This window comes from Schistosoma haematobium, chromosome 3, assembly GCF_000699445.3.
Source record: "Schistosoma haematobium chromosome 3, whole genome shotgun sequence".
NCBI lineage: Eukaryota > Metazoa > Platyhelminthes > Trematoda > Strigeidida > Schistosomatidae > Schistosoma > Schistosoma haematobium.
In genome coordinates, this window is record NC_067198.1 from 44,517,493 (window position 1) to 44,530,904 (window position 13,412).

At 33.0% G+C, this 13,412-nt stretch overlaps 1 protein-coding gene across 1 annotated transcript in view; it reads right to left on the reverse strand.

Annotated features, from left to right (window-relative positions):
* Positions 1-13,412, reverse strand: part of PLCL1 (Inactive phospholipase C-like protein 1) — a gene marked incomplete at its 3' end in the record, with an annotated part of 104,622 nt that overhangs the window by 38,316 nt on the left and 52,894 nt on the right. Inside the window, exons 6-10 of the mRNA XM_012937681.3 lie at positions 10,113-10,222; positions 7,044-7,110; positions 6,112-6,205; positions 4,151-4,268; positions 1,620-1,705 (exon numbers count right to left, since the gene is read on the reverse strand). Coding sequence (XP_012793135.2) covers positions 1,620-1,705; positions 4,151-4,268; positions 6,112-6,205; positions 7,044-7,110; positions 10,113-10,222 — 475 coding nt within the window. The remainder of the gene's footprint in view (positions 1-1,619; positions 1,706-4,150; positions 4,269-6,111; positions 6,206-7,043; positions 7,111-10,112; positions 10,223-13,412) is intronic.

The window sequence follows — 13,412 nt, forward strand, 5'->3', positions numbered from 1 at the left end:
GATATCAATCTAAATTACTTTGTGTCAATACTGAAAAAAGAAGATATTAGCTAGGTACTTAAAGAATGTAAACGACAATTTAATTTATCAGAATGTTACATATTAAAGTATATGATATATTACTATAACCAGATTTGATAAAATGAAAGAAATGAAGTATAAGGTTATTTTAAGTTCATGAATACATTTTCGTTGAACTATTATCGAAGTTAGATCGGACATCTAAGGCCTTTATCAAACTTTTCATTCGATTGCCATACAGAGAAGAAAACATATTTAATGATCTGAAAGTGTCATTTGGAGGACTAAGATCATGATTTTCTATGAGAACAAACATCATATAAATGGTTACACCAAATCCTATTGAACTGAAAAAGTCGACATGTGCATATGAACTTAAATAAATATGAAGGAGTATTCGAATTCTTGAATCAAGAGCTTGATCACATATATGACACAAAAGTTTCTGATCCAGTGAATATTGAAAGTTCCGGTAAATGTAGATAGTAGGAAAGCATAGCCGTCTAAAATTCACTATGTAAATGTTATCTAAGTAGTAATCGTAAATTAACCGCACTTAGTCTACTATTACACTGAATGATACAAATGAAATTTCCAAGAGAATATATATATATATATATAAGCGGAGATGATCTTGGTTGGCCGTGGAATTCAGGACATGCGTCTTGTCCTATTTAGGACTCGCCAACTAGATATGACTCCATCCCAGAATTGATATTCACTTCAAGATTAGGTTCGATTCATGAAGTAAACATCAAGTCTTGGATACAGATACATCCTTCTGACGAGTCCCAAATAGGATGAAACCCACGTCAAACTGGATTCCAGTGCCAGTCATTATCATCATTGTTTATAATAGCTGTGATTTGAGGACATATTAAGGCAATCTGTACAGAATGCATATATGTCAATAACAAATTGATCGATCGCAGTCTTAAACGCATGCTATTTTCATATTGGTTATAATAAATCTGTATGAACTATGAAAAAAGTTATTTATCTTAAAATGGTTACACATTTTGCAACCATAATAAATGTCAAAACTGTATATTATAATGGTGTATTGGCTTATTTCATTTTAGAAATATCACTATGAAATGATGGAATATAATCAATTCTATTAAATTGATTATGTAACAAAAATTATGATTTGTTTTCTTTAATTTTTCATGTACTGGACAATCATTTCGTTTTAGTATGAGGACTCCTCAGAGGAGTGAGCATCCACAATTATTCACATGGAATTCGAATCTAGAACCTTCGATTTCACATGAGAACGTTTGATCTCATCTAGATCATTGAGCTAGCATCCAACAGTGTACATATTTCACTTCAAGCAATCCATACCTTATAAAACCCGACAATTTAATCGTGAATATTTCATTGTTTTCCATATTTTAACGTTTTTATTGATAGTAATGTTGTCATCACATAAATGTCATAAACTATGGCAAAGGTAATGTAATTATCCCATTCATGTGAAGATGAAAAAGGTATAAATTATCAAAGACTATTTAAGAATAGTCTTTGATGAAAAACAATAACTTTGTTCATAGAACATGTTTATCGATTAAATATAATTACACAAATCTACTTACGTTCAATATATCGACATCCTGAAAGAAGTGCTCTTTGATAACCTTCAATACTGCAAGGACCTGTTAGTTGATCTTCAAGTAAAAATCTATAAGTTTTACAAAATATAAAATGTAATGAATACAGCACAGTTTATTGGATGATTTCTATATTTTGAGAACTGACATATCGGTATATAATGGGTTTAAGATTGACTATAGTTCATTATTTGAGATAAGATGATATATTGAAAGTTAATATAAAATAACAAAGGAGATTCGTAATTGAGAAGAGTAATGTTAGGTGAGATTGCTTTCTCTTGTGTACATGGCTTAATCATGAAACGTGGAGAATTCAATCTAATCGAAATTTTCACTTACTGTCCAAATATAACCATAATTTATTTAAACTATGAGCAATTGATTGGTACAGCATGAACAGAGGAAAATCACCTAAATATTCCAGGAACATTATCTAACAACCGTCAATGGATTGCACATTTTTTCGTATACTATCGGGATAATCTAAAATTACCAATTTGTCTTAAGAGCAGCTGTTATAAAGGTAGATATTCCACGTTTATACGTATGGGACGTTAATTTAACTTAGATGAATTTCTATACAAGACTCCTTCCCAGTGTCTATTCTACAGGACTTCAGCACAAGTGACATCAAGAACATATGATTAGCCTGACTAGAAGGTACATATATTTCCACAATAAAAATCCGATACAACAATCAATAATAAGTAATAATAAGGATAGGGGAATATATAACTCATCTAACACCTGTGAAACTATCTACATTTCTGACAAAGCAAACAACCAATCCTTATCATTCTCGTCCACACATCAGCAGCATATTTACAACTGAAGAACATCTGGAACTAAAAACAATTGTCAATCAATACCAAGGTAAGAATTTTCAATACAAATGTCGACACAGTTCTAATGTACGGGACACAAACTTGGACAACTATGAAAACCATCATCCAGAAGATACAAATATTTATTAACGGTTGTCTACACAAAATACTTCGGATCCGTTGGTCGGACATTATCAGCAACAACCTACTACGGGAGAGAACAAACCAGATCTTAGTAGAGGAAAAAATCAGGAAGAAGCGCTGGAATTCAATAGAAAACACATTGAGGAAAGCACCCAACTGCAACACAATGCAATCCCTCACATGAAATCCTCAAGGCCAAAGGAGAAGTGGAAGACCAAAGAACACATAACTCCGGGAAATGGAGATAGACATGAGAAAAATGAACAAGAATTGGATAGAACTGGAAAGGAAGGCGGAGGACAGAGTGGGTTGGAGAATGCTGGTCGGCGACCTATGCTACACTGAGAGTAACAGGCGTAAGTAAAAGTAATCAATTTGTTTTCTAATAAAAGTTTCTAAGTAGCTTAGTTATATTGCGATTGCTCTTGTCTGATAGAAGTAATGAGATTATTATGTGAAAAAACCTACAAAATTTATAAATACTCGAATAAATGAAATGTCAAGAAAAAGGTTAACTAAAAATTAATTTATTAGAGTATCATAAATATATATGATGCTAATGTGACTGTATAACAATTCAACAGATGATAGAAGCTGTAATAAAAGCTCCTATGTTTTGTTTTATCTTATCTAGTAAATATTCTTTTATTACTATCTTGGAAACACTTTATTCATGATGTGACAACCAATGAAAATAGTTCAACTCCATACATTAACTGACTAAGTTGACTTAAGTTTTAAGTTTGTTAAAACTCAGTTACTGAATTGGTTATGAAATCAAGAATAGACAATATTAGCTTATAAATTTTGTTATTCATCATGAAGTATTGTGGTGTGGGTTACTTATATCCACACAAGTAGTATATAACGGTGGTTAGGTACAGAATGTATTTCAGTAGAAGGTCGATGAGGAAAGAACGAGAATGGAATGCAGTTGGTATGAAAATGCATAAACAATGAAATCTGAGACAATGGATTGATGTTTGCAACAGAGACAGTCAAGTTTGAGATGATGGATTGATATTTTGCAAATTAACGATTTACTATATGGTTCTCAGATTTTATTGGAATACTCTGTAATCCCGTGCCAAGTAGATTCGTTTATTCCCATTTGTGTTCTTGTTCACTTCAGTATAAGTAGTAGTCAGAGTATTTGGAATAAATAATAAACATCCTAAGTAATTTATACCAAACATCTATATAATTAGACAGAAATGATTTATCAAGTATGCAGAAGATATTGTAAGTGTCCTCAAATGCCCTAGTACGGCCGAGAGTGGGGAGAGTCCGCTCACCCTCTCCAAATGCTCTCACATGGCCATGCGTATATAGCATCTGTCAGGGAAGTCTTACTCACTGCCTTCTCGTGACATTACTGTTTTTAACGAAATTGAGAGGACGAAAAGTGAATGTCCGGCGCTTTAACCGGGTTGGTGGACATGGAGAGTCCACCTAGGGGAGTTGGAAAACCCTGATTCCGAACCAATGGTGCACGTGGGCTCCAGTATTTATTTAGATCTGAATTGTTGAATCAATGAAACTTACGTTTTATGTGATGATGCAATGTAATAATGAGTTATTGGTTGAGACATATCTTGACAAACTTGTAGATGTACTGGATTGAATATATCACATTCTTCGGATAATAATAATAATGTAAATCCTAAAATGAAAGTAATATATTTAAAATATTAACGAAAGAATGTAATTTATGCATATTTGTTCAAAATGTATATATGTTTTATTGCTAAAATGAATACTTGGTATGTGGGGTCCTTTATTTTGTCGTCATTTAGATCGGACGATGTTGTCGAAAGGGCTTTCCACTTTAGTGGCCCAAGATCTGACTCCAATTTGATCGTATGAATGATCGTTGTCGAAATATATGTGTCCTGACTATTTTCGTATATCTTCATCGACTTAATCCGCATTGAGTGATTAACGGAATTAAATAAGTCAAATAACAACAATGGACTTTTGAATGCATATATTCTGTATATGAAGCGAATGGAAGACAGCAAAACGAAACGACGCGCATTGGAGATGGCGTTAATTAATATCTATCGTCACACAAAAATAGGTTACAGACATATGATGAGTAATCGGATAATAAGTGTAAACACACCTACGCGCTCATATAAAAATAGTCAAGATTGATAAGTGAATAATTAACATGGTCAAAATATGACTCAAGTAGAATGAATAGATTGGACTGTCCGAAGGCTAGAATAAGATAAATGGGCTTAACATAAAAATAGACACTTCGGATATTTTTCGATTGTTGCTATCTCATATTACTCATAGCCTTATAAATAAGACGTTTCTAAAATTATTTTTACATTTTTGTAAGGTTCGCAGTTCACATTACTGATTAAATTTAGTAAAAAGGCAATACTAAGGTAGGTCTTGACAACTTGTTCTACCTAATATCGGACTCCTCAATAGTCAAGACCCAGTACTCTGCTAAGTATCAAACAAATACAAGTTGTTAACAAGAGATAAAAACCTGAGGGTACTGTATAGGGTGCCTGATCGTTTAAAAGTTAAGTATTTGAGTTCTTTTATCTGTAAGGTTAGTGGATTTATGAGCTTACGTGTCTGGAGATTTTATTTATTTGTAACTGTCGATGGATCCATAGATTTCAGAACAGTCTTTCATCAATTAACATTAGCGGACGCCTAACTTTATTATCGTGGTTATAGTTGATCGCTCGGGTGTGATTACCTTCTTCTTCGGAAGCCTGCTAGATATCCGAATCAACCAAGACTAAGCAACAAATCCTGAAGTGGCTGAGCCATACATACAGCTGAAGATGTTCTGAAAGAGATCGATACTATAGTCACAATTTATATTTGAAGATTTCTGAAGACTTAACACGAAATTTATTGCACTGACGCAATTATATTCATTTTGTGTTTTCATATAAGTTTTAACCTTGTAGCAGTGTCATAGCATTCACCTGGAACATAGAAAGTACACACCCACGAAGACCTATATTTTTTTGAATTACTATCAGGTAAAACAGTCTTGTGACTACTAAATATATCATTTTAATCCTGTTAATTTTAATAGTTGAGATCATGGGTCAATTGAGGCTAGACCACCATGGAAAACCTGGAAGCACTGGACGGCCATCTCGTCCTATTGTGAGACTTCTCAACAATGCACATCCACGACCTCGCCCCTTGCGAGATTCGAACCAAGGACATATCGGTCTAGTGCGTGAGCCCTTAACTTGTAGACCAGTGTTGGATGCCAGCTCAGTGGTCTAGAGGTTAATTGTACGAGCGCGAGACTGAAGGCTCTGGGTTGAAGTGAAACGCATTAGGTCCAAGTTTTATTGTCGACATGCACACTTAGATGAGGTTGAATCTAGGGAATGAGTTTTAGACAGAATGAAATATATACTGGGTTTCATTACTAGCCGATATCCAACTTTAATAAAATATTCTAGGTACTGTACAAGGAATTCATGGAAGATAAATACAAGAAATAATGAACTCACCATCGATTCCCATTAGATTGTATTGCCGATTTTCATGGGATGGTTCAAAGCGATTAATTAAAGCTTTACATTGATCACGCGTTAATCCAGTCCTCTAAATTTTAAAACAAGGCATAATAAATAAGTAAAGTATATGAAATTAATAAAGATAATAGAAAACTGACATTTAGTACGAGGTAACATATAGAAGAGGTATAAGCACATTGTGTAATATTTATATCAGAGACTTTAGTAGGGTTTGCTACTCTCTTATGGATAATAATTGGTCTTTGAACATTTCCTATATCAACGTTTATGTGCAGTAACATGGGGTACTGATTGTATTGGTTATTAGTGTACATATTCACGAATGCATACCTATATATGATACATGTGCTTAAAATATAAAAAAAAAGTGTTTGGCTTGGATCTGAGGATGGCTCCTGATGATTTAGTAACATAAAGCGGGATCTGATAGGGACATTGAATTGTTTACTGAGGTTAGAAAAGAAAGAAGAGAGCTGTCGAGATATGGATTAATAGGTCGTATCTCATATTTGAAGATTTGCTTCAATGTCCTTTATGTGAAAAAAAACAAATCAAGAACAGACGACCGTACTTTACGAAAAGTTGACTTTATCTAAACAGATGATAGAAACACCGCGTCAAAGGATTTCTCGTCGTTTATGATGTGAGGGATCATTGTTATGTAGACATACGTCTTATAGATATAAAAATAAGATAGGAGGAACTAACAATAAGAATCCGTAGACATTTGTGTTAAGTTGGACACAACGTTAGATCCAAAAAAGTGATCTGAATCATATAAGGATGACAGTTGAATAAAGATAAATTTATTCCGTCTTATAATGTATTAATTATATGTGAGACATTAACAACTTACTGAACACGACTTAAAAATATACTTCATGAACACCATGAAAGAAACTTACACCTTGTTCGCTTTCAAAAAAATTCTTTAAATCTTCTGCACTCAAATGTTCTGATCCACTGGAATACCTAGAATAAGTGTTTTAATAAATGATGTTTAAATAGTGATTCAATGAGAAAAGATTGTATGATAAGAGATTTGAAACATATCTAATAAGTAATAACAGAATAATTATTTGTAAAAGAGTTCCGTGTACTCGAATCGTTTGCCCTAGAGGTGCGAGGTGATAAAGTAACGGGAGAGGGGTTAGTCGAGCAGATTTTAAGAGGCGTAAGAAGGATTTGATCGTGACCAACTTAGTTTCGTGTGGTGTTGATTGATTGTTTATCCTATTCACTACGTATCTGTAACTTATTTTTGATCTGACTATAAATTATTGAGTCATTCTTGGTTAAATCTAATTAGTTCATTCATCTTCTCCGTTAGGCGACATTTCTCCCCGCTTCGCTTCGCCTTCTTCTTTTTGCTTCCTTCGCTTCGTCTTCCTGATTGTCTGTTCAGATCAATGAGAGTATGAATTATACGTATTCAAGCTTCATTCTCGTATTTGACTTATTTTTGTTCCTTTATTCACTAACTCAATTCAAGTCGATAAAAACATATAAGCGTTGACGGCATATCTTTATCGATAACAATCATCATCATCCGATCTAATTAGAGTCAAATTGGGGCCTCTAAAATCTTTATGTACAAGTCAATTATGTTTTGGATATTGTTTGAAAATGGAATCCATGATACATTTTTGGTTCTATTTAGGAATTGTCAGCTAGATATAATCTACATCTCAGTTCTGATATTTATATTAATTCTCGTAAACATTATCTATAAATTCAATATTCGCACCATTATTTACTATTTTTTGTAAGTTATGGTTGTCAACAAAGTGTTCAGGAAGTATACTATTTTAAGAAAGAATATAACTGATTAAATTTAGTCACATCCAGTTGATGAGTTCAGTAGGATGAAACATACGTTTTAGTTTCGACAATTGTAATCTAATTGACATACAATTAACACTAAGACAATATAAAACTGTTACTAGTTGGTATTCTTTAAGAAGGAAATATATTTTGAATTTTTTTGAGAACTGATGAACTTTTCATGATTCAAATAGATGTCAACGATTGTTGTGATCAAGTATTACTATTGAACTATTCAAGACATCAATTAACTAAGAAAAAGAGAATTCAGCGAAGAAAATTTTCTTTTGGACGAAATTATTTACTTAAGCTATGCATTCGTATATATAGTTATATGGAAAATGTATGTCCATTAAGGGAATTAGGGCCAGGGAAGGATGAGAAGGGAAAAAAAACGTCAGTCCAGTGTATTTTAGTTCTCAATGATTCTTCAATTATTATCAAACAATGACAAAAACTAACTTTAATAAGTGATTCTTGTTGACAAATGTATTTGTTAGGTTCAGAAAATGTTTTCCATTTTAAATGGAGTGTATTCGAGTAAACCAAGTCATATGTATGTACACTGATTCATATATATATCTTTAAAAAAATTAAGGCTATCAGTAGTTTGTTTCGTCTTTTAAAAAAACACATCCCTTTCATATATATATGACTGATCACTGAGTAGTGACTACTGTTATTGTTTGCTAGTCTTTCAATGTTGATTGAGTTCTGGGTAGTAAATTGAAACGTGGTTATAAGCAGGAGTGACTTAATTAAGTGTTTTAATGTTAACTATTTGGTGTTAGTCAGTAGGATATTTTGGATTTTGGTTTTGTGCTGATATGTACTCTTCAACTAGTTGTATCTGGTTGTACCCTATGAGATTCGTATTCTCGTCATTCACGGTTCTTTGAGCTTATAAGATAACTTATAGATTTGTATACTTATGGTTATTATCAGTGATCCAATACGTACATTTCTTCCTATTTGAGACTAATCAACTAAGTGTTATTCCATTACAATGTTGATATTCACATTGATAATATAAGTACACCTAGCTGGCAAGTCCCAAATAATCCATCAATTTTAAATGAATTATTATATTGTGACTATGTAAATATAATCTTTAAAGGATATACATCTACCAACTAAGAATAATGTGATTTCAGTCATGAATATCATCAATGAAATCATTTAAACGCTAGACAATTTACTGCGGTATTGAATAAGAAAAAGAGAATTCAGTGAAGAAAATCTTCTCTTCTCGACGAAATCATTTACTTAAGCTGTACATTCGTATATATAGTTATATGGAAAATGTATGTCTATAGAAGGATAGGAAGGATTGTACTAATCAAGGGGTAAAGAAGAACAAAATTTATGGGTCAGATAATAGTCCAATTGACAGATATGAAGAAAAGCGACAAACAACAAAGGTCATAATAATTTTCTTCGCTAAATTCTCTTTTTCTTATTCAATGACACTATGGGTTATCTTAATCATCAATTAACTCTTATGACAGTGAGATATTTACATTGACTAAACACTGGTTAGTAGTCAATATCATGTTTGTTTAATAAATAGTACTGCTGATTGAATTCGATAGATCAGGTTTGATTTATTTGATAGGAAAATTCTTTTACCTAGTGAAATAATGATAATGAATCAAACATATCAATACGTTGGGAAAAGTGGTCTATGATTAGTACTAGTAATGATTAAAAGTTACAGTATTACTTATACAATGCTCTAGAATATTAAGATTAAAAAGCTACAAATGTCTAGATATTATTTAGATCAGAAAGATGCATGAATGTATATTGGTTTGAAGGATGCACAATAAACAGATATTTTGTTAAGGTATATTTGACAACTATTTTATTTTACTGTTGTTGAATTCATGAGTCTATCTAAGTTAGACCTCCGTTGAAAACCTAGAAGCACTGGACGACCGATTAGTCCTAATATGGGACTAAGACAGAAAAGCCCTTTTATATTTCCACGTCATCAGTAGTTGTTTAAATTAGGTTTATTCGTAATTTCAATGAAATTCAATCATTTCCACACAACGCCTCCCCCCACCATACTGACACGAATAATTATGTAGTGAAATAATAACCATTAGATATACATCATTCTTTTTTTTGAAAGGAAAAACGCTTACCTTACAAGAATGTAATAAATCTCTTGTCTGGTAGCAACTTTCTTAAAAAAATTTACAAAATCATCTTTAGTTATTCCAGTTTTATGACATCGAACTTTACTCTCCATCTCCTATAAAAACAAAAAGGAGGTATATCTATATAAATGAAGAAATTCTAAGAAATTGAAAATATCATACTTAAATGGTCTGCAGACAGGAACGGAAAAAACAAAAACAATAACTTATCGAATCTTACATTGTGTATAATCACTAGAAAAAAACCCAGATAATAGTTGTCAAGTGTTTTGTCCACTGCTTAGTAACTACTATCCAATAATGGTCATACAAACTTAATCTCTAATGAAAACATTTTACATTTCAAAATTAAATCATTAAAGATTTGACAGAATGTTTTTAAAAAAGTCCTTTCCTTTCAATTCATTAACAGACAAGATTTCAAAGGAAAAAAAAAGAGACAGAAACATGATACCTTTCATATCATCATAACAGTTTCAATGATGGTTTTCATTATCATGTACAAACGCACACACACGCACGCAAGCACTCACACACACATGCACACGCACACACAAACAAACACATCGATATACAAGTGATAATATTTTTCTTTTTATATCATTAATTTGTTTTTCAAATAAATAAATAAATAAATAACACAACAAACAGTAACTAGATCAGATGACTCTTAGCAACAACGAAAAAGTAGTAAAGAATCAATCGAATTACCGGTTTCTATATACATACATACATGCATACATACATTAAACTTGATCTAGTTTTTTCTTTATCAGATCAATCAATAAATTTGTAAAAATGTTTTGTTCATGTGATAATAAACCAAAAGAGTGAAAAGTGGAAGAAAAACTTAGTTAGTTAGTTATGTTTTAGTCTTAAATTAGTTAAAATATTTCAAAAACCATCATCCAGAAGATACAAGTGTTTATTAACAGTTGTCTACGTAAAAAATACTTCGGATCTATTGGCCGGACATTATAAGCAACAACCTACTATGGGAGAGAACAAACCAGATCTCAGTGGAGGAAGAAATCAGGTAGAAGCGCTGGAAGTGGATAGGACACACATTGAGGAAAGCACCCAACTGCGTCACAACACAAGGCCCCACATGTAATCCTCAAGGCCAAAGGGAAACAGGAAGACCAAAGAACACATTACGCCGGGAAATGGAAATAGACATGAGAAAAATGAACAAGAATTGGATGAAATTAGAAAAGAAAGTTCAGGACAGAGTGGGTTGGAGAATGCTGGTCGGCGGCCTATGCTTTATCGGGAGTAACAGGCGTAAGTCAGTAAGTATCAAAATATATACTAATTTTGTATTTACTAGAAAGTTATTTTATAAACGTTTTCCTTTTTTTCAAAATACTATTTGTTTTTTTGGCTTCCTAAAATTCTGAGAAACCAATGTATAAACCGAGTTATGAATAATACGAAACATTCATTGATTCAATTCATGTGAACTCATCTCCATACGAATACATATTATCAAGTATTATGATCATAGTTTTTAAATCCAGTGAGACTATAATTTATGGACGACCTTTGAGCGACGCCAGACTGACCTTGATAACTAGGACCATATGAGAGTTATAAATTGATGTGAAGAATTCGAATTATGATTTACAGTTGTTAGTTAAGGATAGAAATTAGATTTAGGGTTTTCATCATGAACTGACATCAGCTATAATTTATTATTTATTTTAACACATAGATATTAGTACAAGGAGGCACCAAATACATATGCACCACACAAATCTCATTCGATATGTGTGAGGGCTGTAATACTGACCGGGTGCCCAAACCGAAGCAGGTGGTTTTCTTAGGGGGCCAAACCCCGAGCCTTCGACCTGAAGGTCTGATCCACAAGGCAGTGGAGAGTCGTAAGGAGATGCAGTCCCATGGAAGCCGGTGACCAACGATTGGTTCATACGCCATTTGTTCTTTCAGGATACTAAAGCCAGCCCATGTGCACCGTTGGTTTGGAATCAGGGTTTCCCAACCAAATTCCCTAGGTGGACTCTCCATGTCCAGCAACCCGGTCAAAGCGACGGACATTCACTCTTTGTCTTATTAATTTCGTCAACAACACCGCCACGAAAAGGCAGTGAGTAGGGTTTCCCTGGCAGAGACTATATACATGTGTCCATGTGCGAGCATTTGGAGAGGTAAAGCGGACTCTCCGAACTCTCGGCCGTACCAGGGCATTTGGGGGCCTAATCTCTATTTAACCAAATGGATGAGTTGATTTCGCAACAAAACCTGAGACTTGTTATCTTATACCTGATTGGTTCGTCCATAAGTTTTAGTTTTGCCTTAAATTCTATTTAATTTGTATTCGAATTTTTCTGAGAATCAATTCACATATGCATATATAAATATCATATGGTACAAGTTTTCAGCAGTATTATTCCCTATATCTTTTCTGAGTTCAGTATTTAAAGAATAAGTGAAGCCTTTGCTACTGGAAAGAAATGAGTATGGAAAGTTATAACTGTGTGCAAATCGAACTTTGATGCATTAATGCAATTTGTAATGGTATTTGATCTGAAACAGATCAACATTTAGTCCTTATATTAACAATGGAATAATTTAAGACCATAACAAACATATGCCCGTGGGACAGGTGTGTAGGGGCTGGTACTATGTCAAGCCCACATAGATTATTTTAGCTTCAGGACAGATCAACCTATTCATTCTTCTCGAACTAAATTTTGATCTTGTCACTTATTCGCTTATAAACTGACTGTTTTTATGTAAGCACATATGTGTGTATTCCTTATCTTACTGATTACATGTCTGTAACTTATTTTTGTCTGACTATAAATATCAATTCAAGCTTGTTTACACTAAGTTGATTTACATGCCCTTTCCATCGCGTGTCACTTCGCTTCGGTTTATTCGCTTCCTTTCTCCGATAGACCGTCTGTTCAGACCAACGATTGTACGAAATATATATATATATATATATATATATATATATATATATATATATATATATATATATATATATATATATTCAAACTTATCTAATTCCGTTATTCACTAACGCGAGTTAAGTCGATAACAATATGCGACGATTGGAGAACAATCATTCATACGATCTACCTGGAGTCAGATATATCGGGCCACTAAAAATGAATGGCTAGCTGGACTTACTAGCTAAGTGAACAACAAGTTGTGTGTTTGAAGCAAAAAGCATTGTATTGGAATCCCGGAGTAAACATCAACTCCGAGATGCAGGTACATACTGTTAGCAGGATAGAACACGTGTCCTAGATCTAA